A 19,141-nucleotide genomic window follows, 5' to 3' on the forward strand; every position below is an offset into this window, starting at 1 on the left:
TGGTCTGTCGGTGGAGAGTGTGAGAGAGGCTTGCGATCCAAAGTATGGACCCGAAGTAGGTGCTGGGGAGTGAGGTAAAGATTCCTTGTCTAGGAAGGGTAGGGAAAGTGGGAGATCGGAGGCGGTCCCTGATGATGAGGTTGGAGACTCCTCCTTTTGGCTGTCGTTAGGCGGGGCATCCTTCCCGTAAGGTCTCCATGGCGATGCTGTGTGGTTATCTTGTGTTTAGACTCCTCTTGTATCTTGTCCTTGGCAGTGGGGACAGACGAGTGACGCAGGGAAAAAAATAGGTTTGAGGTAAACAGTTTTACCCCTGACTTGTTTAGGCAAACTCCATGCGCTGTAAAAAGATGTCTGCGCTCCCAGAAAAGGTAGAAATTGTTGATAAAATGTACTGAATGGTCAGTACATGCAGTTGACAGCCATTTGTTCAGTGCAAACAGCCTGCTGAATCCTTCATCTCCTCCTCTGACTGGTGGGAGAGGGCCACTGATGAACACCTCAGCCTTGACAGAGCTGACCGTGTTTAACAGATCAATAAAGTCTCACTTCAGAACTTCAGACTGTTGTTTCACAATATCACAGCTTCCTGTATGCACGATGATGTTTTTCGCTGTGGGATAGTCAGCCACGATGTCTAGCATTTTGTCTCTCATGTCAGAGACCATATCTTTCGGAAAGCAGAGTATTTTGGTGTTCTTGCTGTAGTTTTCTGACATCTTTTACAGCATAGTCACCAACAATCAGAGTCTCAGGCCCAGTCATTAGCTTTGCCTGCGGCCCTTTCTCACATTGACTCTCAGTTCTTACCCTGCTTTGAGGAGATAGCTGCTTATCCAGGTCATCAGATGATTTATGATCCTGCGACAATGGAGCAAATCTGTTTTGAAGTTGTAGGCTTGGTTGTTGTGGAGGTGTTTTGCAGGTTTTACTTTTCTTAGCTGTCCTTGGCTTTGTCCATCTGGGTGCAGGGGTTGAGGAGGAGTTCTGCCCGTGTGCTAGTGCAGGCCAGCCAGTCGCATCACAAATCTCAGGGCGCTGGGCTCTGCCTGTTGTGGGATACAACAAATATGTGGGAGTCGTCCTCCCACATATTTTCTCTTCGGCTTTGCACCGAGAGAGTTCCAGGGAGGACGACCATTTGAAGATTCATTATCTGCTCTCTCCTCCTGTTTCTTGGTAGGCCTGGTTGTGCTAGTTAGCTGTGTCTTAGCTCACGTTTGTCCAGTGTTTTGAGTCCATGGTAGAGTGGTATCATTCCCACACAGTCCATTTACCGCCATGTTTACTTCTAGTCGGTGGATTTTTGTTTCCAAGACTGCAATCTTCTGTAGGAGTTTGTAGTAGTCATCTGTGGAGAAGGGAGGCATCTTGCTGCTACTTAGCTTTAACTTAGCTGCTAGTTAGCATTAGCCAACAATCCAAATAGCTCGACGACTTTCCGACGGATTTGTCTTCACTCAAACGTTGAAGAGTGATATATGTGATATATCTGGCACGCTATATGTGATATATCTGGCAAATTGAAGCAAGAAAATGCAAGCAGAGGCAAGAGCAAGCAGCAAAGCGACTGCACTCTCTCATCAAGGTCGTAGTGGACGATCCTCTAATACAGAGTACATGTGAAGTACTAAAATAGAATTACCGCCTTGTGGTTGTATTCTTTCACCAACCGGTCATGTAGCACTTTATTCATTTTTATTAAGTTTTCTATTACCTTTAATGATATACTTATTAATGTAACACTTTAATTACAAAACACACATATATAAATAATCCAGACAATCATAGTTTTTGATCATTTTATTCCAAGAAAAGTTGTCAAACATATTTACAGCAAAACACGATGCTTCCTCAAACATCGAATGGCTCCGGTCAGCTTCATGAACAGAAAGCGGTTTCTGTACGCACTGGAAACATGTTCACTAAAAGAGAAAGGTTTGAGATGTTACACACGATGCTTGAGAACGGTGTGGCTGTCTGTACGGTGGTGACGGCGAGGCAGTGAAATGTCTTGCATAGTGTTTAGTGTCTTTCAAGTGGAACCATTGCTAGTTTTTAAGAGAGCGAAATGAAATGGCTCATAGAAAAGAGGAGAGTGACAACAGGTGGACAGTTTGAAGTAGTTTTAAAGATCCTCAGTTAGCTTATCACCACAGCAACGCCATATACAGGTTTACCTATGTTAGGGTCAATGCTTGTACAGAGAGCGGGTCAGAGACGAAACATCTGAGAGTAAATAACACATCTGCTGTGCGCTACACTAGAAGTGAAAGTTGAACATCGTGCTTCAAAAGGTGTGTTAGCATTCGACAACTACAACACCCATGAGAGTCAAAGAGCAGCAACGCTAAACGTTTTAATCCCAAACGCTCCTGCCATCTCTGTAAATTCATGAGTCCTACACCTTCAGTGACACCACCCGTTTAAGATCAAACTGAACATTCAGAAGGAAGCACTTTCATCTCAACTTGCTTCCTCGAGGAGGCTGCAACAGCAGGGTTTTCTTTGAGAGTGGCCATTGGCAACAGCTCGAACCCCTTTTCTCTGAAGACATGGTCGCTGTCACACTAACTAATTCGGGCCATATATCGTCTTATAGGAGCTGTAGATGTTGAATGAAAATGACAGAATTGTAGACCATCTCTGCAATGCAGCCATTAATCGAGAAGCGGACAGGTGTTGCTGATGCAGTGGTCGTAAAGGCAGAAGCTAAGTATTACTTGTAGCTCAGCAAAATGCCACACGGATAAGTCAGCCAAAGATGGGCTCAAGATAGGCGAGAGGGAGTCTGAGGTAAAACATTGATCCCACTCGAGCAGAAACTAAGGTACCGTAGATAAGATGTTTCAAAGTGCTGAGGATGAGGTAGGACCACACTACGCCTTTAAAGGGACAGTCCACACACACACATCCTCCGATCTGTAGTGGTGCTTATCAGTCGAGATAGTTTGGGTGTGAGTTGCCTCGTGTTGGAGGTATCAGCCTTCTCTCCTATTTAATGGAACTACGGTAGATGTCACTCGGCTTCTGGTGGATGAAACTGCTCACAAGTCTGTGGATTATCTTGAGTAACCCGGTCCTGATTTAATTGATGTATGGCACTGGAGGTAAAAGGTACAAATAATTAGATTTTGGGGTGAACTGTTCCTTTAAATCTACTACTACTGCTGAGTCACTGAAGTGAAAGCAGAGGGAGGTTTTTGGTCATTCCTGTGGTCTGTGTTTGAGAGTGAAGGCCAGCATACATAGGTCCGGAGCATACAAACCCTCTTGTCAGACTCACTCCTGTACGCTTTAACCACTCTCTGCTTGCTTTTTTATCCGTGTTTAAATTATTCTGTGCATTTGAACTTTTGCATTTTGTTCTTTCCATCTTTTCTAGAACCACCTCGGTGGTGGATTAACGAACCGAACGTGTTCCACGCTGCATTACGTGCCGCTGCAGAGAGCTCGAAGCACTTCAGTAAAGACGGGAAGGAAGAAGAGGGGACAGTCAGGATGCGGCTGCTTTTTGGGGATTGTTTCCAGATGGAAAAATCTGCAAATTTCCCCGAGTCTCTAAAATGGTCAACAGGCATCTTAATACTGCTAGAATGACCCCTTAAACAAGAACCTTTCAAACTCTCACGGTGGAGCCCGGATCAATGTCTCACTATCTCTTAATGATGATTGCAGGGTACCCACTGACTTGATATCTTGAACTGTATTGTATTCCACTCATAAAACGCCACACTCAACCTCAATGTAAAAAGAAAAAAAACAAAAACCATCAGCCCACCTTGATCTTGATTGTTTCTTGGTCACGCGTTAGTTAGATTCTAAACAGATATACGCATTTCTATCCAACAGGCGCTCTTTGGATTCAACATTAACACTAATCCGACTTCCCTGCGGTTACAGGACAGTCTTGTGTGGAGTGGATACAGGCCTGCTACTTCTAAAGGTGTGGTTCCTATAGAACACGTTCAATACAACATCCTTCACACTTGTTCTGCCTCGATTTGTGAAATATTCTTTCTGAACATGAGCGCACACGTGACACGGATACAAAAATCGTCGGTGGCCATTTCTTCATTTTAGTAACAGTTTGAGCTTGAGTCATCATGAATGCATGTGAGCCTTTTGAGTGGAGGACGGCCACCAACGGCTCGCGTGACCTTACTGCGGCCCTGGGCGATTGTGTTTAAAAAGTGACATCATTGAAAGCCAAATATTCCATCGGTCAATTGCGTTTTCTTCTGCAGACAGAAACCTGTGTAGTTTCTATGAATCATCTTTAAGGCACGGGGTTGTACAGGGGGCGGAGCAAAGCGGTAGTGACGTCTGTTGTTCATAGTGATTCACAGACCATCATCAGTAAAGTGATGCTTTGACCTCCAGGTGCTGGTACAGTCCAGCACGTTACCTCTACATTATACATGTTGAAGGAAGAGCAGGCCTACACTGGGGCTGTTGGGGACAAACATCGACAAATATAAAACAACGCATGTCAAAAACCCGGTCATCACACCCATCATGCACCAGTTAAACGTCCTCAGCTCCACGGTGACGGCCACTTGGAACTGCGTGGTGCCAGAAGAGCACTGCTGTGGTCTGGTTTTGCATACGGTTCCCGTCCCAGAGTTTTGGTCCATCGCTTCCTGCTCAAATCATGATTGTGGATTCTTCACAGTTCAGTTTGTCAGAGTTTCTTTGATTTCCAACGGAGTCCACGTCCATGTAGTAAACAAAGCTGCAGAGACACAAAGTGTGAACAGGTCAGCACGGAGCAACAAGACAGAAATCTACAAACGAGGATCTATTTCCAGTCCTATAGCTTCTCATAACATGGTTGGCTACCTTCATATCTATATTGTACGGTTGACTCACTAAATATTCACTTACTGACATTTTTGATGAATTATCAGTAATGTGGATAAAAAGTGGGGAAAATAACATTTTGTGGGTTCAGAATATGAAATCACTTGTAATGCAGGAAAAGACTAGACTTATGCCACGTTACCGTATCCAACCACTCAGACAATATCCTGTCTAGTGTCGCAATGTCGATATAATATTGATATATAGCCCAGCCCTGCGCTATCCATGTGTGTTGGCAACCTGACACGCCTGGTTTGTTCATTGGAATCATTGGAAACAGTTTGGAAAAGGGCAGGCACTTTGAAAAAGTACTTGGCAGGTGATTGGATGGCACAGTTGTCTGTAAATCGATGTTGAAGCCAGTCAGGAGAAGAGCGAAAACAACAATTCCCTCGAGTGAAGCTGCCGCTGCCCGTTCATTGCTACGTGCGTCACATGAGCTGTCTCCATCTCACATTATACGTACAACGAAGTCACTGCATCCACACCCACCTGCAGCCAAACGACAACCCCACCTGACACCTGCCTGTAGATGTGCGTCCAGCTTGAGCTCGGCGCTGTGCTCTAATAATAGCCCAGCAGGCTGGCGTGCCACAGCTTGTGCTAGCAGCGGTTTGTTGCATAAGCCTCAGAGCACATGGTATGAACACAAGTGGGTCAGCTTAGCAGGAAGCACGCATGTTGGGGGCGGTGAATCAGTTTTGATGTGCCGAATAGAGACATGGAAAGTGCTTATGTCACTGCTGAGGACGAGCACTCTGAATTCCTCATGTGTTTACAGTGTAATACAGTATGTGGTGAAAAGAAGAAAAAAGACAATCAGTCCACAGGTTTCATCCTCTTATAGAATACGTCCAACGCCATTCAATGTATTTTTATAGCCCAAAATCACAAATGCCTCAGAGGGCTTTACAACTGTACACATACAACATCCTCTGTCCCAGGACCCTCACATCAGTACCATACTGAATAACAGCCAGGCGCTATCGATCTGTTTTCTGGGCCGGGGGTGGACAGAGGCCACTGGTCGCTGATTTCATCTCTTTTTTGCATCTTCGATCTTTGGACACACAAAATAATTAATTTCAGAGGTGAACCCTGTGAGTTCGTGGTGCACCGAGGTGTCTGAACTCACTGGGGCGGCTCTAATTCTTCAGCACTCAGCAGTTTCATTTTTGTTTTTACGAGAGCAGCTGTGAGGGAACGTTGTACCTGTGTGAACTTTCCGAACCCATGTTTAAGGAGCATGCCTCACACACCTGACTATACATCTCCCCATGGATGAGTTACGTGACTCCACACTGACTAAGGTCAACACACACTATAAACAGCAGGGCTCGAAGTGGAAAGAAATATCAGCAATCATTATTACATTCTGAATTTCCACAGTGAGATATTTGGTTTATTTCATCAGTAAATGCTCCATTAGCAAAGCTTTCACTGCTGTGCTTTGTACCGAAGTACACGCTGGTATTAAACGGGAGGAAGCGAGCCGCTGTGATCCGGAAGCTCTTACTAACGCACGCAAACACTTAAAACAAAGAACTCTGAAGGTGCGTTTGCATGACAAACCTTCATCTGCTGAATAGGCCGACAGGTTTGTAGACAGAAGGAGGTGTTTACACGAGACAGTTTTATTATGATGACGCTCCTATGATTATTAGTAAAATAAAAGGTTCCATATTTGCTAGTCTGGGACTTCCAAGTGCGCACAAACCCAAACTGTCACACCTGGAACATTTAGCTATCTTTTGCATTAAGGCTTTACTTTAGCAGCTCTAGAATGTCCTAATAATTGTACTGGGAAGTGTCCCGCAAAGAACCGTGTAGTTAGATACTGATTACAGACAAACAAAAGCAAAGGTCTGAAACAGTAATCAGAGTTTAGTTTATTGTGCTAATTGGAGGATGAAAATTGACAATGCATTTAAATGTTCCTACAGTGGATAGTTCTTTCCAGAAAATGTCCTATGAGTTTGCAGTTAAAGGTGCACAACACAGAATTTAATAGCATTTCTATTGCAACCACGGGGCTCTAAAAGTGGAGACGGCTGAGCATGACTGCCGATGGACAACAGGCACAGAGAAACACACGGAGTAGAGGCAGCTGTTCATTACATTTTCAATACATAATAGCTCCAGTGTGCTAACTAGTCCATACGGTATGTAGTCTAAAGACATATAAAGGGTTCTGGTCAAACCCTTTCTCAAGTAAACATACCATTTTTCTGCTTATTTCCCTGTGGGAGATATTGCTGCTACATGAATAAGCAGGACAAAGAAAACAAGGCGAACGTCGTCGCCCTGCAGATCCTGGACAAACTGAGGCCTGCTGCCTCCTCCTCAGCCAGCCTGCCAGCCATTTGCCGTTGCATAACCCAAAACTACTACCTCGTTAAAAAACCAGCAGAGACCGGTATCTTTGGGGAAGTGGTGGGGGCTGGTTTCTCACAGCTCTCTATAATAACCAGTTGGAGAGGGAGAGGAGAGGGAGCGTGTTGCCGTTTTACGAGCCCCGGGTGGTTTTCTTGGCCGTGCGGCAAAGCAATACATTCCTCTTGGCTGGCGTTCATGTTTAAACGCTTCATTTTGTCAGCTTAGGTGTTTGCCTCCCAGTTCCTCTTGATGCAAAAACTGACAAAGCATGCAGCAAATGCAGAGGTTGTGCAATATGATCATCACCCTTAATAACTAGAAGGGCACTCGGAGAGCGCAGACCTGATCTCACAATGCTAAAGGTTTTATGTGCGTCATAGTCATTCAGAGAATTAAAATATATACATGTGATATATAGGATATAGCTAATGACAGCTGCTCTGCACCTCTGATAACGGCCTCCCAATCATCGGTGGCTGAACCAACGCTCCGGTTCCCCCTCCCCCGGGTTAACACTGTTAGCTCCGTCAGCACTGCTGCCTTTGCTAGCGCTGTTAGCAGCGTTAGCCGCGATCATTCCGGCTCAGCCACCCCATGTTCTCTTGTGACGTAATGCACGTATCTGCCCTTGTGATTCGCATCCGTTACAAAATGTCAAGCGTTCTTTCTTGGCCCACGCTACACCCGTCCACCAAGTGCCAAGAAAATGGGACCAGTAGTTCTTCTGTAATCTTGCTGACAAACAGACGAACCGGGCCAAAAACGTTACCTCCTTGGTGGAAGTAACCAGTGGACAAAACCAACAATGAAACTTTTCAAGGGTTGAAATGACTTTCAGGATTTATGCTTTCTAGTAAAACGGAGCTGCCATTAAAAGAGTCTAGAATAACACCAGTCACACTGAAAATATTTGTCTCAATACTGAATACTTTCTGCCTACAAAGTCTCGCGAACAGAGAAATTGAACAAATGAGAGGTTCCGGTTCTGTACAGTTTCAAAATACAAACTAAAGGTGAACAAGGAGAAATCTGTTCCAAGGCCGAGCCCCACATTGGCTGAAGGTTTGCTTCTCTGTTTGTTTGTTCCACCATCTGTGCCCCGCGGGTAATCCTACCATCTTGAAGTTCTTATGTCTCAGGACAGAGCGCACAGTTGCTAGCAGCAGTGACGGAGCGAATGCATGAAACCCTAAAGTAATATCAGAGGGAGGAGGGCCAATCTCTGGCCCCTGCAACAGATGCGGCGCGCGTCTCTTTACATCTATTATTTACAGGTCAAACTGAACCCCGTCAGCTGTGGTGCAACCATTAGAATGTTATGAACTGTCAATACAACAGCGTACCAGAGTAAAGAAAGACAATCCACCGCGAGGCCCAAATATGACCACGTACGGCGCCAGCAGTGGGATGCGATGCTCAGGCTATTATAGATGGTGCTCGGGCTGTGAGGAGATTACCACGGTGTAAAGAGCGAACAGCCCATTAGGTCCAACACAGCAGCATGAATGGGGAAGGCGGAGTGGAACAGATGAGGATCCATGTTATTCCAGAGCACCGCGGGATGATGGGGTTTCTTGGACAGTGCCGGGTGATGGAAGGCTCTAGACTTTTTTTTATGGAGAAATAACACAAAAAATATTCCTTTTGAATAAACACAAAGACGTGCTCTACGCCAATCGTTGTGTAGGAACTTGTTTTGGCAGTTCTTTCTTTCTGAAGCCTGAGGGCCCGAAAGAAAAATATTTACAACCGCCTCACTTATATAACCAGGTTGCATAAGAATGCCAATGCGCTTATAACACCAACTCCCAAAATCGTATAAAGGTGGCCTCCCTCTGGCATTTCTCAGCCACTCTTCAATAACCCCTCCCGACTGAGCCAGAACATAGCATACCCAGCCCTCAAACTGCTGCCCAAGCTACTTAATTTCCTTGAGGGGAGCAACATCAGCATCCTCTCAGACGCCGCTGTCTTTTCTTTCAAACGCGTCCCGCTTTGGAGTGTTCAGATAAGATGGCAGACACGTGCAAAGAGAAGTTTGCTTGAAGGCATCAGTGTGTTTGTTACAGTGGGGGTGCTCATGCGCGCAGTGCGAGGACAACACCCTGGCAATGCCTCGACTTGTAAAAAGCCTGTCCACGCCGGAATCAGAAAGGATTCCCAGAGTAAGGACTGTACACGTGTGGGACCGGGGCTTACAGCGCCCTGGCCTGGTTTAGACAGCTGGCAGACAGCGAGAGGACAAAATGTTCCAGAAGCAAGCCTCCATAATCCCTGAACCAGGAGCGGCGTTCTCATTGTCCAGCAATGAGAAGAGGGAGGGGGTGAGATAGATGGGTGAGATAGATGGGTAGGGGGACGTCGCACTAAACAGACGTGCGCATGATGACGATATGATGCTGACATTATAGATTCTATAAGGATTTCCCATTCCTGATGCATGTCATTAAATATTTCGTATTTGCACTGTGTGCACTGGGAACCAGGGCTGTCAACGATTATTCTAAACTAGAATATACATTTTAAATGAAGACAAAAAAAACAGACATTCAAATATGAAGATTTATATTCAGTTGTCAATTTAAAAAAAAGGCAGCACTACCGCAGCTATCTACCGCAAGAAGGGAGTTACACATCGTCACTTGCTTTCATTGAAGATGAAATGTTACGGTAGGCCAGGCTGAAATACCAATAATTCAATAACAACCGTAATGACGGCAGAGAACTCAAGCCTGACGTCATGTAAACAAAGCGCGTACCCATCAGCTGGTCTCCAGGTCAGACTGGAGACGTAACCGCTGAAAAGACGGCTGAGTAGTACTTGCTTTCTTCTTACGTTTGTAGTTTGTAAACAGAAAACACAATTTATATTGAGATATTTACTGGAAATGACAGAATAGAGCCAAGAGCAAGTAGGAAACCACAACCCCACACTGAAGGGACCTCGTCGTACTGATTATTACCAAAGTAGCTGTTTGTACAACCTCATCAAACACAGCGACGGCAAAGAGAGCATTCGCTATCGGCTCTTATTTCATTTCCCATAAATGGGGAAAAAGGAGCTAGAAATAGTTCCCTTCTAATCAAACAGGAACTTTTCAAAGGCAGTCATGCTGACAGTAGTTGTGGATAATCTCTTTTCGTGACACACACTTGACAGCTGGTGAAGGCGGAGCGCAGTAAAGTGAGGCAGACCTGTAAGCTTTAGAGAAGTGAAGAAGGTGACAAGATACGGAATTAAAGTCAGGGAGGACATTCTGGAGGAATTCTACACTGTAAGAATGGTTTTGTGATTAGAATATGCAAATGAAGCTTAAAAATACAAAAGCATTGGCATCAAAATGTACTTAAAAGTGCCAAAAGTCAAAGTACTTATGAAGTGCATGCAAATATGCCCATTTCAGAATAATATATATCATATCATTGGATTTGAATTATGTGTTTATCACTGTTTATCGCTCGTTTTTATTTAATGATACATTAGTTAAACAGACAGCTTGTGAATTTTGCTCAGGGGACCAATGAAGACTTAATGATATCATATTTAATTTACTGTTTATGTTATGTATTGTCAATCTGAATCTGCAAAGCAACTAAAGCTGTCAGACAAACGTAGGGAAGTAAAAACTATATTTGCCTCTGAAATGTTGAGTTGAAGTTTAAAGCAGTAAGAAATAGAAATACTAAGTAAGGTACAAGAACCAGTACCTCAAATACTAGCTAACAGCATCTGGTCGACAATATGAATAGGCTATACAGTATGGTATTCTCCTATCAGTAGAGACTTACAACACAGTTTTATCATCTTTCTAAAAATTTAAATATATTTTACTACTACTACAATAGCTGTAGTATATGGAGTACTTTTCAGTGGAAAACTTAGAGTTAGACGCGTTATTCAGTAAAAATGAGTATTGTAGGAAAGTAAATCACATGTAACCTTGTACAATGTAGTTTTGGTGAGAAACTTAAAAAATAAATAGTTGTTTGAAGGAGATGTTTTACAGCAATATAAAATATATATTAGAGATGAATTTTGACTTTAACGTTTAACTTGCTTACACTCATCTCTCAGCAGCTCAGAAATTGATTTTGGAAATAAAAATACAATCTTATATTTCCTAATCATTTGAATCGTGTTCATGCGAATAACAACGACAGAATGACTTCAACAAAGGACCGTGGCGGAGCCTCGTAAACCAGCTGCTGTAACAAAGCTCGTTGACGATTTACAATAGATATCGACGGCAAAAAAATTACATGAACATTAAAGTTCCCCCTTTTTTCTGCTGATCAGATCACTGACTCAAATCCACTGTGATATGATCCAATCGTGACTTTTATGATCCGTTGCAAGCCTTCTGACAATCCACCTTTCCTGTCAACATACACAAGCAACATTAATGCAACTAAACCTTGATGCACTTGTCGAAAGTGGTTTTGGAGTGGAAGGAAGAAGAGATCACAGGAGGAAGTGACTTGCGTAACAGTCGGTATTTGATGGGAACTGAACTCCGTGTTGTCACAAGAGAGGTTAATCACAGCCAGTCTTAATATGAACCAGAAAACCCTCATGTACATGCGATGCAGACGATCCTTCATCACTGCCGATAGCTCATTGTTTTCAGCTCGACTCTCACACCCTGACTGTGTGTATTCTACTTCAAGCCAGGCCGGTTTGCCCTCGGGCCCAGGTTGTGTCCTCCTCCCTCCCACTCACATACAGTAGCTGTGCTCTTACCCCGCCCTCACCCCGAGGTCATAACAACACCTCACGCGAGCTACCTCTGTTACCGTCACTCACTCATCCTGTTAATCAATAGCTCGGCTTTGAGCGAGGATGACGGTGCAGCAGATACTCGTGTTAATTCTGTTTCCTCAACAGTGACGTGGGAAGCTTTGGCAGAAATCAGGAGCAGCAGTCATGCTTGGGAACTAACAGTGAAGGGACAAGGCCAACACGTCTTCCGATGCCTTGCAGTTCAAATAGTTACAAGGAACAGTTCACCCCCAAAACACATATTCCTCCTCTTACCTGTAGTGCTATTTATCAGTGTATATTGCTTTGGTGTGAGTGGCTTAGTTTTGGAGATATGGGCTGTGGCTAATGTCTGCCTTTGTCTACGATACAACAGAACTACATGGCCCAAAAACAATAATATGTCAGTCTCGTTCCAGAATTCATCATCCAGAATCAACTCACGGCAAAACAATGTCGACTGACACATGTACTACATGTAGGAGGAAAAATACGTATATGATTTTTTGGAGGGTGAACTGTCCCTTTAAGGATAAAAAACAGTTCTAGTTCATTACACCATGGATCTCATTTCACAGTTTTCCTATCATCCAATCCATGATGATAACCGTGTTGATGAAACCTTGGTGTGCAGCGACATCGCTAAACACATCTCCAGGTTAGCCGTTTCCTCTTCCACATTAGGAAGAGGAAACCAAAGGTGAACTTAGGGCTGGGCGATATGGCCTAAAAAAAAAATCTCCGATTTTTTTACAAAAAATCCGATTCACGATTTAAATCGATTTTTTTCCCCCAAAATTTTTTACAGATGACAGAAGCTGTTGAAAACAATTTTTTCTTTTATTTTGTGATGATTTTCCCAAGTAGGTTGATAAAAATAAAGTGCAAACAAAACCTGAACATTGTAGAAAGGTGCCTGTAGTATACAAAAAGTATTTGGTCACTCTTTTGTTTGCCTGAATCATTTAAATATAAAATTAAATTAAACATAACATTAAATGGCATTAAATAGTAGCCTTCCATTGTAAACAACTGTGCAAATGTAACTTTTTACAGTAAGCTTTTCTAACTGAATACACTGATACAAACACAGCATGAAATAAAATGTATATGACCCTTTAACATTCACATTTTCAAAAGTGCAACATCTGATCTAACATCAACATAACATATTTTGCACAGTAAATAAGTGCATGTAAACAAAATCAAGTGCATTCACAACATAACCAACAGTATTAAACAGTAGTGCATGTTTTTTCTAAATATTTTTTGCCAGGAAGACAAGCCTGTCTACTACCTCTGGCTTCAGGCATGCACGGTGGCATGTAACAATGCCCCCCCCACACACTGAAAAGCCTCTCAGAGGGGGCACTTGTAGCTGGCACAGAGAGGTATTTCTTTGCTAAAGTACTTAGCCTTGGAAAGTTAAGTTGGTGACGCTTCCACCAGTCAAGTGGATCGGTGTCTGGGTCAACCTGCTGGACCACAGGTCAGTTGTTGCGGAGTAGAATGACATCCCCTCCAGCTCCGCAGAGATCCTTTGGCGTGTACTATTGTACAGCCGAGGCAAGGCAACGTCAGAAAAATGTTTACGGCTTGGTAGCACGTACCTGGGGTCCAAAGCTTTGAGACGGTGAATAAACCCCGGCTTTTCCACGGTGTATATGGGCACCATATCTTTTGCGATATACATCGCGACTGCATCCGTGATGGCTTTCCACCGGGCACTCTTCTTCTCATGCGGAGCACAGTTGGTGAATGTCTCCAAAATGCTGGGTTGTTGTTGTGAGGTGGCGGCGGCGGCGGCCAGCAGTGAAGCTGCTGGCCGCCATTGTTTTAGTTTGTAAACAATGCGCGCGCACTCTACTACGGGAACCCAACGGGGGGGAGGGGTGGGGGCGATTTTCTCGATTTTCAATAAAACACATCGCCTTAAAGCACACATTCGAATTAATCGATTAAATCGATTTATCGCCCAGCCCTAGGTGAACTGTAAAAGTATCTCTCAACCTGTCCGCTGTAGAACCATCACCGTTTACAGAACCACTTCCTGTTTCAGCTTCAGCTCCAAATGAAAGGGTTCAAATAGTCCGGATGGACTGTTGTCTAAGCGCTCATGTGTCTTGGTCCGTCCGAGTTGGTTGTTGTGATGGTTGGGTTTCTCCCACATCTCATAAAATTGCTGTATAAGCACAATGATATCATGTCTCATAGAAATCATGACAAAGACTCATAAAATAAAATGCAAATTCTAACATACTGGAATCATGCTTTTAAAGAAGTCCCCATGCACGTTATTCTATGCATGTTTAACTAGAACTCATGCCAGATGTAGAGTGGATGTGTGTCATGGTGGACGGATGATGGATTCAAACAGACACGCTTCACCTACTTTCATTCTGAAATCTTACACTCGCCCTGTACAAATGGCTACTGGCTACCAAAGCAATGGCAGGACGTTTCTGAAACACACTCTAACATGTTGCAAGCCATAACAGTAACTTCACACCACCGGTGGCTATTAACAGAGGGGCGGTCCAGACAGGCTAATGGTGTCAGCTGAAAGGAAGCTTAGATGATTTCTGCCCTGGGTTACCAACGGCCAACTGTCACAATATCCTGACAGATCATTTAGAGAAAAAAATGTGGTTCCTCTACCTCCTTTTATTGTTCCTAATGATATTTGGAAGGTTCCACTGCGCCCGAAGGAAAACGACCAATCAGAGCCGAGGAGTCTCTAACGAAGCGGCCAATCACTGCTCATGATCAAACTGACAAACTCAAAAAATCAAATATGAATCAACACTCTTAAACATACTGTAGTAACTGTTTAGCTGTAAATTAGGAATTGTGAGACCCTGCCGCTATGTTGAAAACAGTCGAACCAAAACCAAGCATCCCCCACCGACCGGAGCAAACCTTCTCATTTCAAAGCTGAACAGCAACTGAAATATGTTTCTGAAAACATCTGAGGCGAGATAAAGTCAATGAAAGACAGAATCTTGATTCATACTCAATCATAGCTGCCTAGTTTGACAGTTTGATGGGAGTTGACAAGCAGTGATTGACGGCTGCGTCTCCTCGGCTCTGATTGATGGTTTTTCTTCGGGCCCGGTGGAATCTTCTAAATTCAATTAAAAGCATCAAAAGAAGGCAGAGAAACTTGCTTTTTCACAGATTATCTATCTCAAATCCTACTGTCAGGATATAGTGACATTTTGGGCAACTGCAGCTTTAAAGAGAGCATTCCTAGTAACATTGATGGAAGTGGAGCTTACCTGGGAAGGAAAGGGGTCCCTTCTTTGACTGGTTCGGGTAAAAAAGGGAGCGGTTTTGGGAAGGTGGGCGTCGTCACACAGCACACGTGACTTGGTCCATCCGTACCTCCAGCTGGAAGGCGTCTGGTCGGTCCTGAGGGTTGACTGCAAGCATGTCCTGGAGGAGTTTCTTCACCCCCTCGGACATGGAGCTCCTGGCCTTCTGAGGGATGTGGAGAACCATCTTGGGGTTCTCCAACAGAGCCTCCCCGACAGGTACAATCTCTGTGCCCTGCCGTATGTAGGTGCCCAGCAGTTCGCGCTTGGACTCTGCATCGATGAAGGTGATCCGCTCGATCATCGCCCAGATGATGATGCCCAGCGCGAAGATGTCGGCCTTGGCTGTGTAGTGGCCCTCCCATACCTCGGGGGCCATGAAGAAGTCTGAGCCGCAGGCCGACGACAACCAGAACTTGTTGATGTTGATGATGTTGTTCTGGTTGCTGCCTCTGCCGCCCGCCGAGGGGTGTTTTTCGCTGTTCTTGGAGTTGAGGACCGCGCAAACTTTACTGAGGCCGAAGTCGGCCACTTTGAGAATGGGCGAGCCGGATTTCTGCGAGATGAGGATGTTGTCCGGCTTCAGGTCCCGGTGGACGATGTTGTTCTTGTGCAGGAAAGCCACGGCACTCGTCAACTGGCGCATAAAGCTCCGGTTGGTCTGGGGGTCGGGCCGGCGGGACAAGATGTACTGGTTGAGGTCCCCGCCCTCACAGAACTCCATGACGAACCAGAGGTAGCACGGCTCCTCTGGGTGACCCAGGATGCGCTCCCCTGCAGCGGGCAGATTGAAGATGGACAGATATGACCTGGTTAGTGAGATGTTCCAACTGTGACATTTAGTCCATTCATTAGGAGCTCATATATATATACATATATACATATATATATGTATATGTATGTATATATATATGTATATATACGTATATATATGTGTATATATATATATATATGTATACATATATATATATATATATATACACATTATAGATATATATATATACACACATATATATATATATATATACGTATATATATACGTATATATATATATATATATATATATATGTGTATATATATATATATGTGTATATATATATATATGTGTATATATATATATGTGTATATATATATATGTGTATATATATATATATATATATATATATATATATATACGTATATATACGTATATATACACATATATTATGTATATATATATATATATATATATATATATATGTATGATCTGACGTTAAACTCATATCAAGCAATGCTGAGGCTGCATCTCTGTGTTTCGCCTGTTGTACACGCTCGACACGTCTCTGGCACCGACTGCTGTCACGGGCCGATGAAGCTTCGGTAACCTTCTCATGTCCAAGTTTAATTTATATTTCCTTTATTAAATACTGTTCACAAACGAATTAGTAAATAAAATCACTGACCACTTATAAAGTGATCCGCACATACTCTAGTGTACGCCGAATTCCATTCCTTTATATCTCGAGAGATGCGTGACAGCCATTTCTCGCGACGTCGCTTGGATAGCTCCTTCGTGTCATTTCCTTGATGTGTAATGACCGCTGGCAAACCAAAGAATGATTTCTTGTCTCTATCAGCTCTGCTGCCACAACCAAAGACAGCACAAAAGTTCACCACCGATAGGTTATGCGACTCAGCCGTGCATGCCAGTGGCTTTGTGTGTACTCCAACATGGCCGACAGCTAAACTGTGACGTCACACGAGACCACTCTATAGGTAACGTATAGCAGCGTCACTGACAGACAGAGGGGCCGCAAAAGGGCTCAATGCTACTTTTAATTCACAAAATATTTTTTTAGTGAATGAGCTTTAAGTACAGACGCAGCAGTATTTCTATTCATCTTTAGCATAACAGTTTTGGTTCCACTAACTGCAATCAGTCACAGACCCTATAGCGCGTGTTTACATACGCTGAAGCATTGTGTAGCTGCATTTAGTGAAAGCATGAGACAGCACATCCTTTAATACGAGGGCTCAAACACGGATTTAGAGCTTAAGCTGGCAAAACCACTGCCAATTTGTTCACTACTTATTAAGTGCAATGTAATAGACGTGCATTTGGAGTATGGGGCACTCTCAAAATGATGCATGTGTGTTATTTCACCATTTGCAGTCTTGCTATTATTGTAGCCTGCATACCTTTGAGGGAGGTCTCCACCAGGCGCAGGTATTGCTTGGACCTCTTGTTTCCGTGGCTCATCTTCTGCGCCAGGCCCTTCTTCTGCAGGACGCACTCTTCCAGCTGGACCACATTCTGGTGTCGGTTCTCCAGACTCGTCAGAGCCCAGAACTCGGCCAGCGCCAGCTCTACGTTTTCCGGGGCGTCGCACTGGAGCCTCTTCACCGCGACCCTGGCCCCCGTTTTCCGGGCTACGGCCTCGTAAACTACTCCGTAGCTCCCCCGGCCGACCTCCCGCATCAGGCTGTAGCGCGGAGACACCGCCACGGCGGGCTCCAGCCGGTCGTTCCGGAGGAAACTAATGGAGAAGCACTCGTCCTCCTCCTCCATGGGCTCCGTACAGTTGTTATCCTCTACCGTCAGGGAGCGAAGGACTTCGCCCACTTCCCGCTTCATCTTCACGGACACGCTCCGCCTGCAGCCCCGCACGCCGCCGCTTACCTGTCTCCTCTTCTTCCCGTCGCAAATATCCATAACTTCTTCTTTGTTGAAAGTAAGCATGAAGGGAGGACGTGTTTATCTCTCATTACTTAAACGCTAAACTAATAAAGTTTGACGTCCTTGCGTCTGTCTGGTTGACGTTCGGATAGGTTCAACGCCAGCCTGTCAGCAGCGTGGAGCTCTGTCGCTGTTTGTAACGAAACGTAGGGACTACTTCACCTTCATAGACAAAATGTCCCAGCTCCCACAGCACACACGGAGAACAGAGGGCGTGGTGTTCTCTGCAGCCACGCGGTGATTGGCGGGGTGACGAAACGGCTCGCGGAGATCCCGTTTTGGTGAAAAGGGGTGGAGAAAGCGCGAGCGCCGTGCTTGGAACGCGCTACTTTTGTTTTTATTTTGAAATAGGACGCTAGTCGTGATACGGGTCCGTCATCACGGCAGGGTTCTGGTTTGAAATGCTTATCAGAGTAAATTGTACAGAGTGAATTGATTAAAAATCAGAGAGGGGCGGGTTCATGTGTACAACTTGTGCAGAGACCCGACATGGGAAAAGTGTGCCGCAGACCCCTCCTTCATATTACCACTGTATCAGGTACGACTAACAGGGAACAAAGGCAGCCACGGGTTTACAAACACGACGGCCATTAAGAGTGCCATCTCAGTGAAGTCTAACAACACAGATTAAGTTTTCCAAAATGTTGTAATAGTTTTTATTTAATATATAATTACTCTGTATTTGTCTGGTAAGTCTGTAGTTATACTGTAAACTGTACTTTCATTTTTACTTGGTTACATTTGTATTTCATTGTATTATTTGGAATATACTGTAGTTGTTGATTTATGCATACATTTGAAAGTTATCCATTTAACACCTTGGAATCGTCTTCACTGTATATATTGTATATTTGTTGACATAGCCTACAATAGTATGGACATACAGATGCATGTGTAGCCTATAAGCACATTGACAAAAACAGATGATCTTAAATGGTCATTAAATCTATGACAAATTATGTTTGCATTTATAAAATAGTAATAAGTCCTTACCTAATTTGAGATCCCACATGTGTCGAAGAGGCACACCAAACCTGCAAATCCAGGGTCCAAAAGTGTATTCTGTGCCTATATTAAAGCCTCCATGTTCACCAAGTTAGACTGGTTACATGT

General features: G+C 44.1%; 1 protein-coding gene across 1 annotated transcript; it reads right to left on the reverse strand.

The window, feature by feature from the left end:
* Positions 1-1,788: 1,788 nt before the first annotated feature.
* On the reverse strand, positions 1,789-18,149 carry stk35 (serine/threonine kinase 35). The gene is made up of 3 exons (XM_079273423.1): positions 17,491-18,149; positions 15,277-16,086; positions 1,789-4,735 (listed from the first exon to the last, which is right to left on the reverse strand). Exons 1-2 carry the CDS (start codon positions 18,029-18,031, stop codon positions 15,350-15,352), a joined length of 1,278 nt encoding a protein of 425 aa, XP_079129549.1. The 5' UTR covers positions 18,032-18,149; the 3' UTR covers positions 1,789-4,735; positions 15,277-15,349.
* Between the last annotated feature and the right edge of the window lie 992 nt (positions 18,150-19,141).

This window comes from Melanostigma gelatinosum, assembly GCF_949748355.1.
Source record: "Melanostigma gelatinosum genome assembly, chromosome: 8".
Taxonomy (NCBI): Eukaryota; Metazoa; Chordata; class Actinopteri; order Perciformes; family Zoarcidae; genus Melanostigma; species Melanostigma gelatinosum.

What these genes read in the sequence shown, in the direction of transcription:
- stk35 (XM_079273423.1), bottom strand. Translation starts at nt 18,031, where the DNA reads ATGCTTACTTTCAACAAAGAAGAAGTTATGGATATTTGCGACGGGAAG. An exon ending in GGTGGAGACCTCCCTCAAAG is followed by an intron (nt 16,087 to 17,490) that starts GTATGCAGGCTA and finishes TGCCCGCTGCAG; the next exon opens with GGGAGCGCATCCTGGGTCAC.